Source organism: Hibiscus syriacus, unplaced genomic scaffold (assembly GCF_006381635.1).
Source record: "Hibiscus syriacus cultivar Baekdansim isolate YM2019G1 unplaced genomic scaffold, ASM638163v2 tig00116964_pilon, whole genome shotgun sequence".
In the NCBI taxonomy this organism is placed as follows: domain Eukaryota; kingdom Viridiplantae; phylum Streptophyta; class Magnoliopsida; order Malvales; family Malvaceae; genus Hibiscus; species Hibiscus syriacus.
In genome coordinates, this window is record NW_024063489.1 from 120,249 (window position 1) to 143,221 (window position 22,973).

General features: G+C 35.6%; 4 protein-coding genes and 1 pseudogene across 5 annotated transcripts; 3 read left to right on the forward strand and 2 right to left on the reverse strand.

Annotated features, from left to right (window-relative positions):
* Positions 1 to 1,491: 1,491 nt before the first annotated feature.
* LOC120190822 (B3 domain-containing protein REM16-like) lies at positions 1,492 to 3,550 on the reverse strand. The gene is made up of 4 exons (XM_039193856.1): positions 3,394 to 3,550; positions 2,557 to 3,106; positions 2,094 to 2,269; positions 1,492 to 1,959 (listed from the first exon to the last, which is right to left on the reverse strand). Exons 1-4 carry the CDS (start codon positions 3,502 to 3,504, stop codon positions 1,648 to 1,650), a joined length of 1,149 nt encoding a protein of 382 aa, XP_039049787.1. The 5' UTR covers positions 3,505 to 3,550; the 3' UTR covers positions 1,492 to 1,647.
* A 333-nt stretch (positions 3,551 to 3,883) lies between these two features.
* LOC120190900 lies at positions 3,884 to 7,152 on the forward strand (annotated as a pseudogene).
* A 2,892-nt stretch (positions 7,153 to 10,044) lies between these two features.
* LOC120190879 (ent-kaurene oxidase, chloroplastic-like) lies at positions 10,045 to 13,894 on the forward strand. Its single transcript, XM_039193921.1, has 8 exons — positions 10,045 to 10,214; positions 10,361 to 10,521; positions 11,873 to 12,034; positions 12,132 to 12,272; positions 12,376 to 12,630; positions 12,729 to 12,890; positions 12,969 to 13,163; positions 13,244 to 13,894. Exons 1-8 carry the CDS (start codon positions 10,067 to 10,069, stop codon positions 13,553 to 13,555), a joined length of 1,536 nt encoding a protein of 511 aa, XP_039049852.1. The 5' UTR covers positions 10,045 to 10,066; the 3' UTR covers positions 13,556 to 13,894.
* Positions 13,895 to 15,534: 1,640 nt separating this feature from the next.
* LOC120190972 (dof zinc finger protein DOF1.6-like) lies at positions 15,535 to 16,674 on the forward strand. 2 transcript variants are annotated; one of them, XM_039193979.1, is made up of 2 exons: positions 15,535 to 16,219; positions 16,280 to 16,674. In XM_039193979.1, the coding sequence occupies exons 1-2, from the start codon at positions 15,659 to 15,661 to the stop codon at positions 16,388 to 16,390; spliced, it is 672 nt and encodes a 223-aa protein (XP_039049910.1). In that variant the 5' UTR covers positions 15,535 to 15,658; the 3' UTR covers positions 16,391 to 16,674. The 2 variants fall into 2 exon arrangements, with proteins under 2 accessions (XP_039049910.1, XP_039049909.1); XM_039193978.1 differs by having other exon boundaries at positions 15,537 to 16,424.
* Positions 16,675 to 19,165: 2,491 nt separating this feature from the next.
* On the reverse strand, positions 19,166 to 22,289 carry LOC120190901 (lysine histidine transporter-like 8). Its single transcript, XM_039193935.1, has 8 exons — positions 22,235 to 22,289; positions 21,812 to 22,152; positions 20,751 to 20,844; positions 20,236 to 20,364; positions 19,941 to 20,140; positions 19,724 to 19,854; positions 19,560 to 19,639; positions 19,166 to 19,506 (listed from the first exon to the last, which is right to left on the reverse strand). Exons 1-8 carry the CDS (start codon positions 22,287 to 22,289, stop codon positions 19,166 to 19,168), a joined length of 1,371 nt encoding a protein of 456 aa, XP_039049866.1.
* Positions 22,290 to 22,973: the final 684 nt, after the last annotated feature.

A 22,973-nucleotide genomic window follows, 5' to 3' on the forward strand; every position in this document is an offset into this window, starting at 1 on the left:
AGAACAAAGTTTCATTACAATCCTATTTACACTCAATTCATTGGTTTAAAGTCGTGTACTTGTGACTGTCTGGCCTTAATCCCGCCTTTTACTAAATCCTATATGTTCTCAGCAATATTAAAAATTATGGCGAGAGTTTGTTTAAATTTGGTTTTCATTTCGTAAGGAATGTGATTCAAATATAGTGGAAGCGGTGGGTGTTTTAAAAAATATAAATTAAAAAGTTTTTTGGGATAAATTAGATATAAAATCATTATTCAATGACCTATTTAATATTTTAATAGTACTTTAGGGATAAAATTAAATATTAATTTCTTTTGACATTGTCATGTCGTCAACTTAACGGAGATGACGATAAAGTAACTATTTTGTTATAAATTAATATCGTTAAGACCATTTTTGTTATAAATCAATAACGTTAAGACCATTTTTGTTATAAATCGATAATGTTAGTGATCAATTTATTACTTTAGCAACTTTAATACTTTGAAGTTTATTTTAAAATTTTAATATATTTTAAATAATTAAATTTTATAAAACTAAATGGGTAAACTACGCTGTTAGTACCTAAATTTTAGCACTTGAATCTCCTGGGAAGAAGCACTCAACTAGGATTCTTCTTCATATATTTTACAAACGTTTAAAATAAGCATTGATACAGTGAAATTCTAAAAGTACTTTTTTGAACCTACCCTATGAACAAAATTCGATTAAAAAATCAAAATTTTTTAGATTTGATTAAAAAAATTGAGGCAGAGTAGGGAACAATGATTCTCTTTATGATAAACAGATCCCATATTGCAAGTTCATTATAACTCAAATTAACTTCAAATTATAATTTCATAAACTTATCTCGATTAAAAAAAATAAATTTTGAATTTAACTATAAAATAGAACTCGAAAAGTAAATCAAATAACTCAAAAATAATTTTTAATAATTAATAAATTGATTTTTACGTTTAAATTGAGTTCTCAACTCTGTATAATATATTTACATAATATATATATTATAGAAAACAATTAAAATTAGAATAAAATAATATTATAATATTATAAATATTTACATTTAAATTTAAACATAAACTCGAACGATTCGACTCAATTCAAAAAAATTCAAATAAAATTTGAATTATAAAATATAACTCGTCTATTCAACTAATTCATTTTTTTTACTCGACTCAACACGACAAAAAGCTCAACACAACCATCTCACGAAACTTTTTAAAGTCAATACTAAACTAGCCCTGGTGTTTGGTAGCATTACTTGTTCCGGGCGCACTATTTGTTCCCGGCTAGCCATTAATGCAGCTACCGCATTGTGGGGGAGGGGGGAGTGGCTAGTGCAGTCTTACTATATAATATCATGATGGTGCTGTGGAGAGAATCAAACTGAATGAAATACACGTAGGTCATACTATGTTCAGAGGTTTTGCTTCACAAGAGATTATAAGAGCAAAATAAACGACAATCAAACCAATCTAGCAACAAACGTGACGGAAGGTAAGTGGCAGAACAATAATCATACAGAATTTACAACCAGATAAAGTTCCCATTGGGAAGTAGTAAGCACGGCAGATTAACTACTTTTAAAACTACAACTTAATAACACATCAAACATTTATATAAGCCGTACCTAGAGATGATGCTTCAACTGGTGCTTTCAGATGCAGGGTGCATGGTCAGAGGAACTGGTGCTTGAACTGGTGCATCCAGAACCCGAAAGATACGAACATCCAGGACGATAGGTTTTCTTTCCATATCAGAAGGCTCAAATACGCACACGTCATGTTCTATTAAATTGTTGTCGCTCGCAAAACTCTTCCAACCACCAGAAAGCCCTCCACAATCACGACCTTTGTGATAAATAAATCTGGTCCTCCACGTACGTTCATTAATACGTAGAATGACATCCATGTTTTCTCTTAAGAAATGTTTAGCTGTCCATGCAATAGGGAATGCCTGCATGAACCCAGGAAGACAATGATAAACAAGGCAGAAGTTTAACACCAATCATCTAATTTGAATGAGTGAAGGGACATTTAAAAAACCACAAATTACCAAAGTTCTCAATCAAGTTCAGTGATGAAGTTTACCATATAAAATCGCTTCCACACGTGTGTAGGCTTCATAACCACCATAAAACCGTCTTTGGTTAATGCTTCTTGTGCCTTTAAGAAGACATTTGCTTTCTCAAATTGAGTCAAAGGCGCTTCAAAACATGAAGGGTGAGGGCTGAACTCATCTTCATCAATTCTGGTACCATCAAACGCTGAAACATCGGTATATTTAAAACAGAGTAAAATCACCAGTCACCGAATTTGAGCTTTCTGCAATAATACTACATTTTAATTTCTGTCATTAAAACACACATTCCTAACGTGAGTCCAACAACAAGGCACAACAAATGAATATGTAATATATCCCCAAGAAGCTCCAAAAATCATTGCAAAGACCATAGTTATTTGCAGTATTAGCAAACTTATATCAAAAGTTAAATCCACCATTGAAACAAGTTTTATTTCTAGAAGAAGATTTTAGAAGTGCTTCAACTCCTACCAATTTCTACCTCCACTTCTCCATCAAAAGTATTAAGTTCTTTGCCTCTAAGATGCCTAGCATGGAGTGAATTAGCAGATGAACCTGCACGCTGACCCCTCTTATTAGTAGTTGCGGATTTGATAGGTTGTGTCAATGGCGTTGTGTGAATGTTGTTAGTAGATTTTTCTGGACTGCTTTCAAGACCACCTTGTGAAGAGTTGTGCACAATTTCAACATCATTTTCATCAATCTTTCGTTTTGTTTGGTAACCGTTGTCAGATTCCTTATGCACACACTTCTTCACAAAATAAGAAGATGCCTTCTCGCACAAGCTCCGGCCTTCAAACATAAGAACATCAAAATGGGACAATCCATTGTACTTGAAGATCAAAAGGTCATTCTCTTCCAAAGAATGGTCGAGCACAAAATTTTTCCATCCACCTTCAAAGAACAAGGTCTCATCATATGCAGTCAGTCCTAAATCCCATATTAGACCGCTAGGACCTTTGACAGTCACGGTTTCAGGAAGCTTTTTCATCATATGCTTTGCAAACTTTTCTGGTATTTCCTGCAGTTTCATACATTATTAAAATGCAAGGTAAATCCATTGTAAAAAAAAATAAGGCAGAAGTTCCTGAATTTTGTAGCAAAGAACAAGCCAAAGAATGGTAAAATTGATTGCTAAAACCTTCCTAATACACCAAATTTGTCCCTTCAAAAACCCAAAATAGAACTTCTAGCGTAGTTCAACATTCTAGGTTTTTCAGAGTATTACTTTACTAAGCATATATAGAATAACCAAAAGACAAAGCAAGGAAGGAAAGAGAGGAAGAAAATGCCAAACCGAGAACTTACTAGCCGCCGAAGAAAATCTCCACGGAGAGATTGAGAGAAATGAATGCACTGAAAATGGGTCCAAAAGATTTCCTCTTCCCTGCTTCTACAATTCCCACAAGAATCTCCCATTTGCTTAAACACACAGATCCGCGCTCAAAATCCGGATGATTTACCAAAAAATTAGAGTTGGAGACCCATCAAACCAAAAAGACAAAAAGACCGCACGTCTGGAGAAGCAGGCTTAACTTTTAACTCGTGTACAAAATTGTTTGATGTAAATCACTAACCTCCAAATGCTAATATGCTCCAAAATTCTGACCGAGTAAATTGAGTTGGTTAGTCGGTAATAAATCGGATATATTAAATAAAAAAAACCTATAATTAAATCATAATTTGTCTCAAATTTCGTATATAATATCTAAAATTATACATAACTATTTGATATTTTAATTGAAAGATATTAAATGTTATTTAAATCGAAAAGGCTTAAAACTACCATATTTAACATATGCCTAAGCCGCCGGGAGACAATGACAGCAATTTTGACTTATGGCTTCCATTTAGAAGCCCTTCGTTATTTATTTTGTTCTACGATCACGTTAATTACAATTCAGTAAAGCTTGTAAGCTTCTCAAAAGCATGGCACGTATCTTTGAGTACTGGCAAACTACCCCCTTTGTCAACTCAGTGGCTGCTGTTGGTCTATCTTTCTTCTTCTTCTTCTTCTTGATTTTCCTCAAAAGATTGGTGCTGTGTAGTCGCAACATGGGATCTACCGGCCTTCCAACTGTCCCAGGTACCCTTTCCCAAGCTTGTAAGTTTGAGTATTATGAGATTTAAATGAGATTTTTTTATTTGTTGTTGCAGAGGTACCAGGGCTGCCGATTATAGGAAATTTGCTGCAGCTGAAAGAGAAGAAGCCTCACAAGACATTCACAAAATGGGCAGAGATATACGGACCTGTTTATTCCATCAGAACTGGGGCTTCAACTCTTGTTGTACTCAGTTCAGCAGATGTGGCCAAAGAGGTTTGCCAATCACTGAATGTATTGTCAATTTTTTTTTTTAATTTGCTGAAACAATAGTGGTTGAAAGTAAAACAAAATCAACAAAATTAGATAAAAAATTATTTTAAAAAGCTAAAATAAGAAATAAATCGATTTTAAAGTTTGATAAAGTTGGAATTTTAACTATCCGACATTTTTTTATACAGTATTTGTATTAGATATAATCCATCAAAATCCTTAAAATGGTTGATAAAAATAAACTTTTAAACTCTTAAATTGGAAATTAACAGATGCTTCATGCCTTAAATGTATTAAAATCCATAACATTTGTACTAATAATAGTAAAACTCATTGAACGATCTTAATGATTTGAATAGAGTATTATTGTTCTTCTTAGAATTTTTTAGTTCGAACAATTACATTGACAATAATTTTTTAAAAAATTAAACGGGTACTATTTTATAAATACCTTAAATTATTCAAAAATAATGCCTTAATAGTATCATAGGACATAAGCAAATATATATTTTATTTAAAAGCTCACAGAGCTTAAACTTTTATTACTATTACTAATTATTAATTTTTTACAAGAGGATAAACTTTCATAAATATTATTAAATTATTATAAAAAATATTTTCTAAAATAATAACGATATTTTTAGTTTCCAAACTTTTCAGAAAAAAAGGTTATTTTCAATTTTCAATTTTTAAAAAAATATTTCTAACGTTTGTGAATAGAATAAATTAGATTAGGAGGGTTGCCTATAGTGAACCTCTACAAAACTCGATTTCGGTCAATAGATCAGATACTAATAATTAATTATTTTTTTAAAAAAATGATGTGAACTGATCATGGAGATCTCCAAAAGGTTTTGGGCTATTAAGCCTAACATAAATTTGGGTATTGTTTAAGCCTAATTTGATTTAATATATCGTTATTTTTTGTTATATAAACTGCTGTGCAGGCCATGGTGACCAGGTTTTCATCCATTTCAACGAGGAAGCTATCAAACGCCCTCAAGATTCTAACTTTTGATAAATGTGCGGTTGCAACAAGCGACTACAACGACTTCCACAAAATGGCCAAACGATGCTTAATGACAAATATTTTGGGTTCAATGGCCCAGGTTTGATATCAGGACTCAGGAGCACCATGAACTAGGATCTCCTATGTTTGTGTTTCTGTTCCATTCTCATTTCAAACTTTTGACAATTTAATATTTCTTAGAGACGACATCGACACCACAGAGAAACTATGATCGAAAATGTAGCAAGCGCATTTCATGCTGTGCTGAAGGATGATCCTCTCGGACCTGTCAACTTTAGGGAAGTATTCGAGTCTCAACTTTCGGATTGGCGATGAAGCAAGTAAGTTTTTCTCTTGTGGTGCTAATGGAAGACGGGGGGGGGGGGGGGGCTAGAGAGTTCAAAGATGAGTAATTTGTTAGTGACATGTTGAGAATAAACACCCTGTTGTCAATTTTTGCAGGCTTTGGGAGCAGACGTGCAATCAATTTACGTGGAGGAGCTTGGTGCTACTTTGTCGAGAAAAGAGATGCATCAAGTTTTAGTCATTGACATGATGCAGGGTCTAATTGACGTAGATTGGCGAGATTTCTTCCCCTACTTGAAATGGATTCCCAACAAAACATTTGAAATGAATATCCAGCAAAAGCATTTCAGGAGGATGGCACTGATGAATGCCCTGATCAAGGAGCAGATGAAACGGATTGATTTGGGGGAGGTAGTCTTTTATTCTCAATTGAGTTTCCGACTCAATGTTTTCTGGAACATATCTTTTCTTCTTCCAATAACTCGGCTGGGTCATAACAGGAAGTGAATTGTTATCTGGATTACTTGTTGGCCGAAGCAAAGACACTTACAAAGGAGCAAATAACAATGTTGGTCTGGGAGACAATTGCGGAAACATCGGATACTACTTTGGTCACAACGGAGTGGGCAATGTATCAACTTGCTAAAGATCCAACCCGACAGGTTGTTTTAATTACTAAATTCTCTTTGTTTTATACTTTGTCGCCAGATTCTGACTTTCTTGTTTCGAATTTAACAGGATCAGCTCTATCATGAATTGATAAAGGTTTGTGGTTCTAACAAGATCAAGGAAGATAATTTTTCGCAACTCCGGTATTTGGATGCAGTTTTCCATGAAACACTTAGGAAGCACAGTCCGGCTCCACTAGTAACTTTAAGATATGTTCATGAAGATACGCAAATAGGAGGGTATCATATACCAGCAGGAAGTGAGGTTGGTTTCTCTTCTACCTGGAATTCATTGTTTTTTCTTTATTTCCCCAGTAAAGGAAAGAAATTAAACTGACACAATGTTTTGAGCAGATAGCTATTAATATCTATGGCTGTAACATGGACAAGAATCATTGGGACAACCCTGAAGAGTGGAATCCAGAGAGGTTCATCAGTGATAAAAACGAGCCTTTGGATGTGCACACGACAATGGCCTTTGGAGCTGGAAAGAGGGCGTGTGCAGGTACTCTTCAGGCAATGTCGATCGCTTTTGCAGCGATTGGTAGGTTGGTGCAAGAATTTGAGTGGAGCCTGAAAGATGGTGAAGAGGAGAAAGTTGATACTGTTAGGTTGACCTCTCAGAAACTGCACCCGCTGTCTGCAATCCTAAAACCAAGAAATTAAGAGGAAATACCCTCTACTTTCGGATAAGCTTTGTGAATTTCATTGCCTACAAAATTTAGAAGTAAAACTACTAAGAGTACACCAATAAAGATACTGTACAAGTATAGCCCCCTACTCTCTAGTTGATGTCAGTAGCTAAGCATAATCGTCTATTTACATCATCAGTTCTATATATGCACAATTAAAAAATAAATGAACTTCACACATCCTTTGATAAAATTCAGCATCTGAGATGCTAATATTTCTTGATTAAGAAACTGTTTGTAATTTCACTCTCGCCATATCCAATGCACAAATGCATTCCAAGCTAACCTTAGCAGCACAGAAATTAAATCCTTGCTTTTCAACTTAGTATCCATACAATGAATTTCCTGACTCCAAGCAGCAGGAACTCTACTTAGTGCACAAAGTTGCAGAATAGAACTCCAAATCCCCTTAGGAAAATGACATTCAAGAAACAAGTGATCCCTTGATTCATGACCATTACCAAAATTGAAGCCACCATCAACTTCCAAACCCCAACTCGTCAATCTAATTTCTTTCCAAATTTTGTTAACATGAAACTTTTGCCCCTGTGAAGGTCATTCCCTAACCTGAAAGATTCGAACGACCTATGCCCGAAATCCCAACAGATTTTTTCAGCTCCAACTACAGTTCTAGGCTATTGGAACCTACATGACATCTCGACCCCTTAACACGTAAGCAAAATTCCATACAATCCATAGTGAGTGAACCAGCAACTGCCAGAATGTCATGTGAAGGTGCTTGAGACATGTAGACATATTTTCGTTGGGGTTTAATTAATCTATTATTATAATTATTTATCAATTATTATTGGTTATTTTAATATTCATATTATTTTTAGTATTATTTATAAGAATAGTTCTGTTGTGCGACAGTTTAATTTAATATTAAAAAAATGGTGATTAATGTGTTAAAAATCAAAACATTTTAGGTTTAAGTTGAGCGTAACCTAAAATGTTATATTTTTACTGATATTTTCAATTGAACCCTAAAATGTATCGAAGAATATAATATTTTTGATGAGCAACCGAAAATGTTTTGAAGAATGTAATATTTTTTGTTCAACCAAAAATGTTAAGGAAAATGTAACATTTTATATTACGTTAATCTAAAATATTATGATTTATCATATTCTTGATTGCAAACAAGGACGCTGATTTTTAGCTTTAAATTAGGTTGCCGATCTTTAAACTTCCTTTTATTTATAATTAGGGTAAATTATATTATTGACCACTTAACTATTTCTTCTTTTCATTTTGACCACCAATTTTAAAATTTTGTAAATCAGATCACCCAATAATTTAAATGTATTCAATTAAACCACCCACCACTAACATTTAATGGAAATGTTGACGTGGTAGTTAATAAAATTAGTAACTACACATTTGGTCGCTCTTACTTATATTCTATCAATTTAGTCTCAATTTTAATAAATTAAAATAAATTTAATCCATCAATTAGAGAGACGTGTCACCCTCTGGTGGAAAGAAAATCAAACGCGCTGAAAGAGGTGAACCATATGACTCAAACCTGAGTTGTTTGGGCGGGAAATGAAAAACTCAACCACTAAGAAACGTGTCACTCTTACTTATATATTCTATCATTTTTTTAATTTTATATTTATAATTTATTTAATTTATTTTGGTTTCAGTTTGTGATTCCTTTCTCTCAATTTAGTCCTAGATTTAGGTATTTGACTTAGATTAAACCATTACCTTTCATTTCTATTAATTGGGTCTTTAATTAACTTAGTTAGGAGGATATTAAAATAGTCTATGTTCTTGTTTGGGGTTCTATTTTAATTATTCTATCAATAAAATTTAAAACTTATTAAGGTTTAATATTAGAACTTTGATTCTAGGTTTAGTTCCTTTTAAGACCTTTAAAATTCATACTTTGACCCTTTTGTTATATAAAACATTAATTAACTCACTTAATATAATTATGTTTGTTAATTGACTGTTTGATTGTATAATTTGATTTAAAAAATAAGGCAATGTTTATTTATTTATGGATAGTGTATCCTCTGCTTATGCTCGGGGTGAGTATTACTATTTTTCAAAACAGATCAATATCCTTTTTCAAATTTACGCATCATGATTTCAAAATTATTAAGAGAATGTTAATTAATTAGGATTAATGATAAAATCTTTATTTATGCTTGGGGTAATTATTATTAATTTCTAAATAAAGTATTACCATTTTAAAAAATTGCATCGTAATGGATCATATATTAAATAAAACATTGAACTCGTAATTTTCAATTTTAAAACAATGAGAAATTAGTTAGATATCAATTTTGAACGTTACGGGGTATTAATTTTTCTCTACGTGCAACTAACTAACTTCTGAATCAATTTTTTGATTCCGTAGACCAAAATTGGTATTTTAATAAATTAATTTTTTATTAAAATTATACCATTTTATAAGTCTCACTTTAAAAGTGATTGATGACGACTCTCAATTTTTCATAATATTTCAAAATCTGTCATCGACTCGAAAAGTTGTTACGACAAGTCTCACGCTACCTTCAGCCCTAGGCTTACATACAAGATTCCAACCAACTCCAGCAGTCTGAACTATGACCCTTAGAATCATTATCCTCAACTTTTTTTATTTAAAAGATGAAGCTTTGAGGAATCATCAATGTATTGCAAAAACTAACGCATGCCTTTGGGCTACTAGTGCAGTATACTTGTGTTGGGAGATAAAACGTAGCATTTCCTTCATGTTTATTTATTTATAATGTGGTTTTAATGTGCCACCCTCAGTTACCATGAGAGGATTTTGACAGCAATTTGCTTCTTGTATTTTAGCTAGCATTAATATACCTTCCTTTTAAAAGCACTTGAGTTTTTATTCTCCGAGTAATCACTACTTTTCCAGCTTTGTCCTATACCATAACACCACTTCAGCTTTTCTATATAATAATCCATTTACAAGTCGCTAAAGCTTGTACACTTCTGGATTCTATAAACTTCGAGACAATCGCAATGCTACATATCTTTCAGTTCTTGCAAACTATCCCCTTTCTCAACTCCGTCCTTGTTGTCGGCCTATCTTTTTTCTTCTTCATTTTCCTCAAGAGATTTGTGCTATCGGGTCGCAACATGGGATCTACCAGCCTTCCGACTGTCCCAGGTACCCTCCAATTTCCTCTAATTCTTCCTCTTTTGAACATTTTCTTTCGGGGGTTTTTAATTATCTGCTGAAGATCTTTATTAGTTTCCGAGTTATAATCAGAAATAAATGAAATGGAATGAGTTTTTTTTTAATTGTTGTTGCAGAGGTACCGGGGCTACCGATTATAGGAAATCTGCTGCAGCTGAAAGAGAAGAAACCTCACAAGACATTCACGAAATGGGCAGAGACATACGGACCTGTTTATTCTATCAGAACCGGGGCTTCTACTCTTGTTGTCATCAATTCTCCCGAGACGGCCAAAGAGGTTAGCACTTTGTTTCCTTCGTTTTTCTGGTCTCACCCTCCCATCGCTTGCATCATTGCTGTCACATGATCACTCCTGATAGAAGGCAATCATTGCTACAACACACACGAATCACGCTGTTCATGATGATAAAAGCTTGTTGCCTTTAGTTGCAAAATGGTCTAGGTTTCCCAGGCTTGAATTAGGTATGTGGCACGAACTTTACGGTGTTGATGATAAAAAAATTATTGTTTTGGGTTCCGCTAAGAATATAGTTATAAATGCTCAATATCAAAATACCTTATTAATAAATAAATAAAAAGAATTTGGATCCGTGAATTATTTGAAGGGCATGGATTTTTTTAACTTTATATTTATGTTTAAAGTCCATTCATTACTCTATGGGCAAAAAGATGAACTTCAACCCTACCGAAATCTCGAGTCTGTTTGGGCTATGATTTAGATGCCCAATATTAGCCCAATTTGACTCCAAATTTTACTTAATATATTCTAGGGATATTGTCGCATTTGGTACCTGTATTTATCAAAATATCTTATATGGTACCTGTACTTTAAAAATATCTAATGTGGTACCTCTACTTTGACAAAATATTCAATGTGATACTTAAATTACTATTCTATGTATTATTGTGGTACATGTAAATTTTCATTGAGTGATTTGACACTTACTAATAGTGTTAATTCAAGTACGATACTTGCAAACGTTGTTAATCCATGCACCATAACAATACACGACATAATAATTCAAGTACCATATTAGACATCTTAACAAAATATAGGTACCACATTGAATATTTTATCAAAGCATATGTACCATATTGGACAATTTATCAAATGACGAGTAATATCTTAGACATTTCAAAAATACATATTAGATATTTTGTTAAAGAAAAAATATACCAAATATTTCTTAATCTTTTACAACGCACACCTTAAAGATATAACTATTCAAATCCAGAATATCTAAAGATAACAACATTTATCTTGACCACTGAGGGCACTTAATGAATTCACACAGTACCCACAATTAAAATCAATATTTATCACGATTTATTATCAGAATTATATAAGTATAAGATGAGCCTATTTATTTTGTAGTTAATATGACCCAAAAGACTAGTTAAACCAATATAACCTTGGAATTAGAGCAAATACTGTATCCTTATTCCTTGGTACGTGTGCTAGGTTGTTCCAAATTACTTAAAATCAGTTCATACTATCCTTCGGTTACTCCATCGAAATCCTAGCATTTCACAGGGAACTATTACAGTGGAATTTATATTATATGCTGCTAGTGAAGCGGTCCAGGTTAATTATATTATCTTAATTGTTATATTTGGTTGCTGTATAGGCCATGGTGACAAGGTTTTCATCCATTTCAACTAGAAAGCTATCGAACGCGTTGAAGGTTCTAACTTTTGATAAATGTATGGTTGCAACCAGTGACTACGACGACTTTCACAAAATGGCCAAACGATGTTTGCTGACAAATACCTTGGGTTCAAGTGCCCAGGTTTGCTATCAGGACTCTATGATCTTCTGCTTCATCAAACTTTTTGAGAAACCCAATTTGTTTTTTTTAACCCTTTTGGTCTTACTGTTCCTTTTAGAGACGACACCGACACCACAGAGAAACTATGATTGAAAATATATTAAGCCAGTTTCATTCTTTGGTGAGAGATGATCCTCTCCAACCTGTCAACTTCAGGGAAGTGTTCGAGTCTGAACTTTTCGGATTGGCAATGAAGCAAGTGAGTTTGATTCATCCTTTCAGCTAATGGGAACAAAAGGAATTCAAAGATGATTTTTTTGTTTGTCACACGTTGTGATAAATTCATTGTTACTAATCTGCAGGCATTGGGAAAGGACGTGCAGTCGATTTATGTGGAGGAACTTGGTACAACTTTCTCGAGAAAACAACTACATAGAGTTCTAGTCCTTGATATGATGGAGGGTGCAATTGACGTAGATTGGCGAGATTTCTTCCCATATTTGAAATGGATTCCTAACAAAAGTTTTGAAATGAATATCCAGCAAAAGCATTTCAGGAGGATGACAGTGATGAATGCCCTTATCAAGGAGCAGATGGAACGAATCGGTTCAGGAGAGGTAATCATTTTGTTCTGAAATCTGAACCAAATGTCAAGAGTTATTTTTTCATTATATTCATTTTCTTTTTTCTGATGACTTGGCTGGATGAAAAACAGGAAGTGAATTGTTATCTTGATTACTTGTTGTTCGAAGCAAAGACACTTACAAAGGAGCAGCTAGCTATGTTACTCTGGGAGACAATCATTGAAACAGCAGATACTACTCTGGTCACAACAGAGTGGGCAATGTATCAGCTTGCTAAAGATCCAACCCGACAGGTTGTTTTAATTACTATATTCCCTTTATTTCTTATACTTTTTCGTCAGATCCTGAATCACTTGTTTCATATTTAACAGGATCGTCTCTATCATGAAATAGAAAAGGTTTGTGGTTCTAACAAGATCAAGGAAGAAAACTTTTCTCCAGTCCGATACTTGGATGCTGTTTTCCATGAAACCCTTAGGAAGCACAGTCCGGCTCCATTAGTTCCTTTAAGATATGTTCATGAAGATACTCAAATAGGAGGTTATTATATACCAGCAGGAACTGAGGTTGGTTTCTCTTTTACCTGAAATTCACAATTTTTTTCCTCTGAAGGAAGGATATTAGACTGACACTATATCTTGAATAGATTGCTATCAATATCTATGGTTGTAACATGGACAAGAATCATTGGGAAAACCCTGAAGAGTGGAATCCAGAGAGGTTTATCGGTGAACAATACGACCCTGTGGATTTACACAAGACAATGGCATTCGGAGCTGGGAAGAGGGCGTGTGCAGGTTCTCTTCAGGCAATGTTGCTCGCTTGTGCAGCAATTGGTAGGTTGGTGCAGGAATATGAGTGGAGCCTGAAAGATGGTGAAGAAGAGAAAGTTGATACAGTTGGGCTGACCTCTCAGAAGCTGCATCCACTGTTGGCAATCCTAAAACCAAGAAATTAAGGGGAATACCCTCAACTTAATAAAAAAATAAAAATAAAGCATCGATGAACCATCAATCTCTTGCCAAAACTAATGTATGCCTATAGGCCACCAAGGAATTACTTTTAACTATGTGAGACTGAGGTTTAGTTCTCTGAGTCCAATATAGTTGCATTTGGAGATGAAATTTAGCAGTAAATGGGCTTAGAAAATTGTTCCATCTGAATGCATGTTTCTGAACCATGTCTTGTCGTCGTCATTTGTGAACCTGTCCAATAACAGATTTGGATTGTTTGTGCTATACAAATAGAAGGATAAGCGTTGGGGTAGAGGGACCCAAATAGAAGGATCCTTGAACCATCCCATAAACGGATTGAAAGAAATGTGAGTCAGATGGATGTGTTGGGCACTTTCCTATCCTTGAATATTTCCTTCTCATGTAACTAGGGATGGGCATGGGTCGGGTTGGGTGGGGTTTTTGGTCCACCCGACCCGACCCGAGAACAAGAGAACCTCCACCCGAGATCCGACCAAAATAAAATTTCAACCGACCCGAATATATGACATAGAAACTCGACCCGAAATAATAAAAAATTATTTTTATTCAATAAAAATAGTGACTTAATTGAAAAAAATATATATAGAGGGGTATTATTGTAATTATCCCTAAATATATAGGGTAGAATTATATATTTTTTCGAATCGGGTCAGATCAGATTTTTCACCCTAAACCTGAACCCGACATAAAAAATTCGACCCGAAACCGATTTTTTTAGAAAAACCGACCCGATCGGTCAGGTTTAAATGCCCATCCCTATATGTAACTTCTCTCGCTTAAAAATTAATGCACAACCAGCTACAATGCCTTAATTTTAAAAGTCTGGAATAGATTTGTTTTTTTTTTGTTTTGAAAATTGGAATAGCATTGGAAAACCGAAAATGAGGAAGGGTTAGTGGTGAACCTGTTAGCTGGTCTGGGAACTCTAAAAGCTGTGCCAAAAGGAAATTTACATTATGCGTGCCAAGAAACTGATAGAGACGAGGTGAGTGAATATTTTGAGTCACCATTCCTTCTTTGGCTCACCGCTGCCCCAAACTGGAGCCCCACGCATGCTTAGCCATTAACAGTAACGACCATCCCATCAACCACGTGTTACACTATCAAACCCCTTCTTGACCCCTGTCTGCCATGTACACGGAAGGCAAACCCAGTCTCTTCACTCTTCCTGCGCCACTGAAGTCTGGAATCAATGGTTCAGCCGTTGAGGGCAAGATTAAGACCAGGTCAAGTCAGGTCTCCGAAGCAACGAGAATCCCAGGCTTGCGAAAACCAGCCTCAACCCGAATCAAATTACCTGCTGTTCAATAACAAATCGAATAAACTATTAGAAATACAGAAAGAATATTTGCCATTAAAGAATGATCATGTAAATATACGAATACACTAGGGTGATAACTGAAAACTCCACAACATATACAAATAAAGATATTGGAGAGAGAGAGAAGCAAAATCAAAGGAGCAGAGATCTCGGCAACCGATAAATCCGGCTAACAGAGAGAGTTCAGAGTACCCGGCCAGCAGGCAAAACCCAAATTATTGTTTCCCAAGCTGCCCGACATAATTATATCGTCCATCCACTTTTAGTATTTGACTATACTTGTGCTTCTCTTACATTCTACATTAAATGCCTCCTGTTTTCTCCACCTATACGCGGCTGTTTAAGCTTGATCGTCCCTCGTTTTGAACTTGTCAGACACTTAAGTTAATCGCTCTTCTGTTTAATCAATCTGCACTTTAGTTAACTGTTGCAGCTTGCTTGTTTATTTATTAAAAAAATGCACTAACGAGTAACGACAGCTCTTGAAAGTTCTTTATTATAAGTTGCTTCGCGTAGTAGAACTGTGTATATATATATAACAATTATTTTATTCAGGTTTCTCAATTCCTCTGCTATTACTTTATATCCAATCCAACATCAACAAAACCCTCAGATATTCTCTTTTATAACATCCAAAACCTCTCTCCCAGACTACTCCATTCTCTCAGAAATCTCTCTTTTATCTGTCAAAGAATTGATCTTGACTCACACTTTCCCATTCATATTCCTTGAAACAAGAAAAGAAATGCCTGCTGATTCCGGCGACCGGCGTCAGGTTTCAGTTCCAGGAACTATGGCGTCGCATCCACCACCTAAACTGACCGAGCCACTTCCATGCCCCAGGTGCGACTCAACCAACACCAAGTTCTGCTACTACAACAACTACAACCTCTCTCAGCCTCGTTACTTCTGCAAGGCATGCCGCCGTTACTGGACTCAAGGTGGAACTCTCCGTAACGTGCCTGTCGGTGGTGGTACCCGTAAGGCTTCTAAGCGCTCTCGATGTTCATCTGGGTCTTCTACCTCTGTTGCAGTTTCTTCTTCCTCGAGCGTGACCCATGAAACCGAGTCTGCTCCTATGGTTGTTAACCCTATCCCCGTTATGCCTGGACTTGGAATTAAACCTGAAATGGGTTTAGCTGACGTTAATTTGAACGAAACTGTGGATCTTCCCGTGAATGGAGGCTTCACTTCATTCTTGAACTCTCAGGGAGAAGGGTACTTGACGCTTGGTGGATACGGATTCGGAGCCGGTTCAGGGTTTGACGGGGGTTGGGCTTATCCTGGAAATAGTTACCTAGGTGGCCTTAGTGGCGGAGGTGGTAGTGGGTCCGGTGGTGCTGAAGTAAGTGGAAGTACAGGGTGTAACACATGGCAAGCAACAAGCGACGTTGAAGGCAACGGAGCGTTAGTTGATGGGGAGTGCTTTGGTTGGCCAGGTCTTGCAATTTCTGCACCAGGGAAATGTTCGAAGTGAGAACAAAGATTCAACAATTTCAAGAAACAAAAAAGGTGTCGATTTTAACTGTTTGTTTGAGAAGTTTGCCGGTTAATGTTGTCGCTTTTATAGAGAGAAAAGAACAATTATAGTAGAGTAGAAGACTGTTTGATCAAAGTGTGACTTTGTTGTGACTTGTGAGTAGTGGGTTTCTTAATTAATGTTCTTAGGGTTTTGTTTCTCCAATGGTCTCTGTAAATCTTGGTGTCTTGAATACTTTGCACTGGTAAAGAATGAATGGATAAACCACAGTTTTTTGCAAAGTTGAAATTCTTCATTGTAGAATTTGCTTTGCTTTCCTTAGTAATAGGATGCATAAATGTTGACTCCATGCCATAACCAATTATGCAGTTCTCAGTAACATCAACCGAATTTTGAGAAATCGATGTTGACCCCTTTTTCCAACCCGATAGGGTTAACATTGGCCCAGACCTGTGCTTTCAAATTACTAATTTCAGACAAGGAAAAAACAAGTAACAAGTGGACCTGGAATTTAGAACGAAGATTTGCTTGTTACCAGAGTGACATTCCTCCAACAAGGGACAGTTTCAGAAGCATCTTCTTCACAGTAGCTCTTTAGTAAAAGTTATTGCTTCCATGTCCCTACCTGGGCGGGGGCCCTTCCACTTAATTGAATCCCATCCATTCCAGGTTGAGACCAGGACTAAGTAGGGGAGAACTTATGAAATTATATATATATTTTATATTTTCCTAGTTTCTTTATTAATAGTTGGGTTAAAAAATGTTAGATTGATGACATATAAGTTCATATATTATCTATTATTGACTCCTTTGGGAGCCAGTGGTATATTAATAAGGGTAGGATGTTCTTATCTATCCATCAAATATATATTTTTATTTATTTTATGATTAATTACTATCTTAATTTTTTTTGAACGATTATACTTTGAAAATCATTTAATTTTCCTTCAATGATTTTAACAATTAGTTTTTTTTTAATTTTAAAATAGATGTTTCATAATTTTGTGTATAAATATGATTTATTTGATTTTATGGAATGCAAAGGAAGGGAAGCTATGTAATCTTGAGAAACAAATTGGATTACACATTAGTATTCCTATTTAGAATTATCTTTATGGTTACCTCCGTAAGCCAAATTCTTGTGTTTTCCTTTTATTCTCTTTTGACATTGTAGGCAAATTCTTCATACCAAAGAGAATAAAATCATGGACAACATTGTTTTACATGTGTATGTATGGCATTATTTACGTTAATAATACGATTATTATTTGCAAATTCAAAATTAGCACACATGGTATTGATATTGGTATTCAAAATGATAACGATGCAGGGGTGGTCAATTATTGTGTCTTAAATTATTCCCTTTGGGATAGTGGGAGGTTGAACGTCAAGGCAGCAGCCGGATAATGTGCTCAAAGTGCATTTTTTTAAAATGTATGGAACATTGTCAGGTGTATTCATCATTTTCATCATCAATGTGGGGTAGTTGTTAGCCCCACCTTATATACCATACATTCATCCTATCCCAGTACTGATGTACACCATGGGGCTTAATAATATATAAAACTTTAATTTTTAAAGAAAAGAAAAAGTGCATGAAGGTAGGACCTGTTTTAACAAGAGCCATCCGATTCCATTGCCACTCGGCCAACTTTAAAAACAAAAACCTCTTTGAAGCTGAAATTTGTGAAGTCAAATGCTCAGCTTTTGCCAAACCAGAATCTGAAATCACCCACTTTTGATAACCTTGAAACAAGCAAACTAAAGGCGTAGAATGTTCCGGTTGTCCGTTTGCGATGACTAATGAGGACAATTCCATGTTTTTTTAAACCATATGGCTTCATTGGTGATTTTATTATGTCTTGCTTTTTTGTTTATGTTCGGTAAGTTTCCCTGCAGAATGGACAGTGACAATGAAACTTTAGTTACTATGTCTGCATGCGCATCCCAACATGATGCCCCCCCCCCGTAATTGACGGATTATTATTCATGCATGATGATATACAGTGTTTTGATTACAATCCCCATTTTGCTTCATTATGATATGTCCAGATGATAATTACAGTCATTTGATCACCCATCCAGATGCTTGAAGACATTAAGTACTTGGTTTATTAATTATTACTATAATTTAGCTGACAATATTTATGAAAGCACACTGCACACAGCAGCGATTATAGAGCAAATCAGGGAGAAGGACTTGCACGTTAGAGTGGTAATAATAGCACTCAATGATCAATCCATAGGGCACCGCTCTCCTTTCATTGTCACTTGGACCCTTCCAAAACTAATAATAATATAGTTCCGTCGATATCAACTAGTGACATTTTAGGTGGGACTGAAAATCGATGGATTGCCATCACTGATGGGGTGGTACTGGTGAAAGCTTTCACCAATCACCATTCGATTTGTTTTTTGACTGTGTTGCGTAGAGACCTTGAGCATAATTTGATGAAATTGAATTTCAAATTAAGGTCTTTGTTAGCTTAGTTATATTAATGATGCCAAACTCGAATCTAAGATTCAACAAGTTTGAGGAGTTCATGAACAGAATATTACATTGGCTTGGCTCTTGTTCCATGCATTGTCCTTTTCATTGTTCATGACAGGGAGAAGAGAAATGAAGAGAATGCAATGAGCCACAGAAGAAATCTATCATTGGATGTGAACTTTGCATTACACAATTAGGTAAGGAAAAGAAGTGAATTGTTGTTACATCGATGGACAAATTCCACTGAATTCAAAAACCCAGTTTTAGGTGTTATTATCTTCTTAATTGGGCTTGAAGAATTTCAACTTGAGGCCATTGTTGGCAATGCTCCACACGCCACCAATAGAGAAGACCAAGCTGAAGGCAATACCCAACCAACCGAGGATCCAATTGAAGTACCAATTGAAGCTGTATTTTGCAGGCCTTTTGATTAGAACCCACATGAAACAAGGATAAGCAAATGTAACCGGAGAGTGAGTCCTCCCAACAGTCCAGCAAGGCTTGAAAGGAATGGTAGTGCCACTCCTATGAAGAAGGACACAAATCCGAAGAAAACACGAAACCCAGATCGAACCAGATCGAGCAAGGGCGGTTAGTACGGCTAGTATATCCAGCTTCAAAGCTGTCGAAAGCCGGCATTGAATATATTTGGAAACTGCTCAGACAGTTGAATACCACAAGAAGAAAAGTCAAGGCAAGAAGTCCTCTTGATATGTGGTGACTGTGAAATCCATAAAGTGCATTCAGAATCCCTCCTGAAGGCATCTAAATCAAGAGAAACAAGTGAAGTAAGCAATAGGTTGATATTGCATAAGATACTGAAAAGGTACAACACTTACAAGGTTTCCATAAGCCCAAAAGCCTCCAATGGCAACAGGGAAAAGGCACGTGGCGATGAAGAATAAGCAACCTTGGCTCCTCTCCACATGGGCACATGAGCTGGGTGTTTAAATGTTGATGGCATTGTTGCCTGAAATCAGCCATAATATTACCATCCTTAGAAAAGAAGAATGACTATTGTCATAGTGATACTTCTTTAACAGTGTGAATATATACCTGAATCTCTAAAACTACATTATGGCCTCTGAATGCAAAGGCTACAATTCCGAGTGCATTCATGACTGAGAAGAAAGCAGCAGCAGGATGGAAATGAGACAGGTTCATAAGAGATTGTGGGTGGTCTTGTTGGCTAACAGAGAGCACCCACACCATAGTGGAGTATGTGATGGCTGTGACGGCTCCTACAAGAGAGAGCCCTGCAATTGAATTAAGATTGGGGAGCTGAGATAGGACAATGCACAACGAAGTGAACACCAGATACCACTCAACTGTCGTCAAGGATTCGACGAACACTGAGGGCCACAAACAATCTGGAAGAATAGTTTCATGGTCTCCCCTCCTATGAGAATCAAAGCTGTTGCAGTTCCTGCTGATAAATAAACTGTTGGAAAGAGAGCAAGCCAAACTCCTAATCTTTCTCCTGCAAATAAAGTAAAAAAATGGCAGATGAGTTAAAATCCACATGTTTGCATAAAGTTAAAGGTTCTTCGAAGCCATATAATTTCATGTTTTTCCAAATGTTGGAAAATGGCAGATAATAAAGAACTTTTGAAGCTCGAAATCAACTGCATTAGTGTAGAATTTGACATGAAATTCAAATTGCAAGTTGCAAAACTAGCTACAACTATTTTTTGATTGACAACCATGTTGATGCATTTTTACTTTTTCTTCTTCCATCTTACCCTAACATTAACTAGACTGCTATTAATAGAGAGGTAGAGTTTAAACAAGCAGACAAGGTTTAAATGTGTAAAGGATCTGTTCTCACCAAAAGCTGCTTGTGCGAGCTCCACATATCTATTGTACTCTTTCCTGGAACAGCTTCATGCAACTGAACCAGAATCCATAAGGTGTAAAGTTGCCAACAGTAGGCTATAGTTAAGGATAATATACCCAAGTCCTACAGAAACAACCGCAAAAGACACTTATCGCGTGAACAGCATTTCTGCAAATCCTTTTAACAGTATTTAAAAATTTGTCTCCTATCATTCAATAATTTTGTTTCACCCTCCTATTTGCTTTAATAATTATTGCATCTAAAGGGTACTGGAAAACCCTTATAATTCATGAATAATTTGACCAAAACACTACCAAGGTTGATTAAGCTTGTCAATTAGGTTCAAGTCCAATGCTCTTGGGAGCCTTTAAAGTAAAGGACATGTCCATGTTATGTTAAAAGGCAGCATATTTTATTTCTGCACATGCTCATCAGCTGACATTATGCTGTATAAAATCATGAGAAATGGATCATGAATCGGGAACCAGGAAAAAGCAAAACAAATAATAATAATAATAATAATCAATGTTAAAGAGCCACCTCCAACTTAATCCCATAAAAAATAACCAAAAATAAACAGGTGGACCCGGAACATCTTATTCTCTCGAATAATTCAACTAGTGAAAAATCTGAAGATAACGGGGAAAAATACTTGTTTCAAGGAGATTATTCTTTCTTCTATGCAATTCAGATACTTGATATTAGCATAAAGGGTAAATAAGGCTAATGTGGTCCTCATAAACTTCAGTCAAATTCCACAACTTCATGTTAAGACTGAAACACAGTAACTTTCACCAGAAAAGGAATATAAAAAATGACACTGCTGACCTTAAAGAGACAAAAGACATTAATGTGATATTGTGAAAACTGAAAAGGGGTATGTTCCTAGGTGATGAAAGCTGGAAAAAACATAAACAAACATGCAAGAAAATGAAACAGTAGCTGAACAAAATCCAACTTCTAACGAACAAATATTTTAGAGAAAAAAGGGCTCTAATATGCAAGCTAGTAATAAGAAGGCTTGCAGTGTTGAGGTTTTAGGTGGGAAAATGTTCGTACCAGCCTAGAAAGGCAAAAGCAACAGGCAAACCAAAGCTTGGAACCCAACCCCAGCATTGAGATTATGAAACGCAGCGTAATGAGCGTTCCCATTGCGTGATTCAGTGATGGGAAGCCAAGCATCTTGAGGGTAAGCTTGTGAGATGACCCACTTCTTCCAAGAACCTTTCATATTGACCAAACCCTTCATGGAGTCCCTATTGGACTCAAGAACCTGGGGGATATAAACGACGTTGGTCCATGCTGTCGACGACTTCTGCCGCGGTGACCTCTGCCCTGAAGGCGTCTGTATTTCCGGCGTTGATACACGTGGCGTTGCTGGTATGGATATCAGCTCTGCAGTGCGAGAATTATTCGTCGCCTTTATATTTCCTAGTGTTGCAGTAAGGGAATGGACATAAATATAGTAAAAAAGGATCGTAGCAATACTTTTTGCACATCATTAATCACCAACGTTGATCAACAGAAAAGAAATAATTAAACGGTGACGATCTACTTTCATCTTTCATCTGAAATCTTAAGATATGACGTGGACGGGTATGATTTTGAATGATGGGTTGAGACTGAGAGTAAGTAGCATTGGTTGATGGCGGTTCTGATTACGGAAGGATGCATCTGACCGCAGTATGGACATGTGTAATCCAACAAATCCAAGTGTGTTTGATGAAAAGTGTTGTATGGGTGGGTCCGACGTCTTGTCCCGGATTTTACGGATATAGAGAAGTCAGGAAAGGGTTCACGAATTACTCGATACCAACGTTGCTTTTAGCACTTCGGCGTGAAGTTCTAAGCAACGATTATTAAGACAAACGGACGAATTCTCTTGTCGTGAATCTTCTGCTCTTCAGTTTAACTAACAAAATCAGACCCTTGTCATTTAGTAATTTGCTAGGCAACAATCTATTTTTGCACATGCCCAATTAAAAAAAACACTATACGTTTGGATTATTAATTTTTATTTATTAAAATAGCACGACTATTATTTTTATATTTTGTGTTCAGTTAATATTCGAAATATATTTTTTATTTTTTAATAATATTATTCTTAAATTAAAATAAATGTCATTATTGTATTCTATATTATTAATAAAAATATTATTGTATATTTATTATTGTATATTTATTTAATTATTGAATGAATGGTTCTTTTAGGATTTGAATCAATGAAAATAATTCTAATTATAATACTCTTG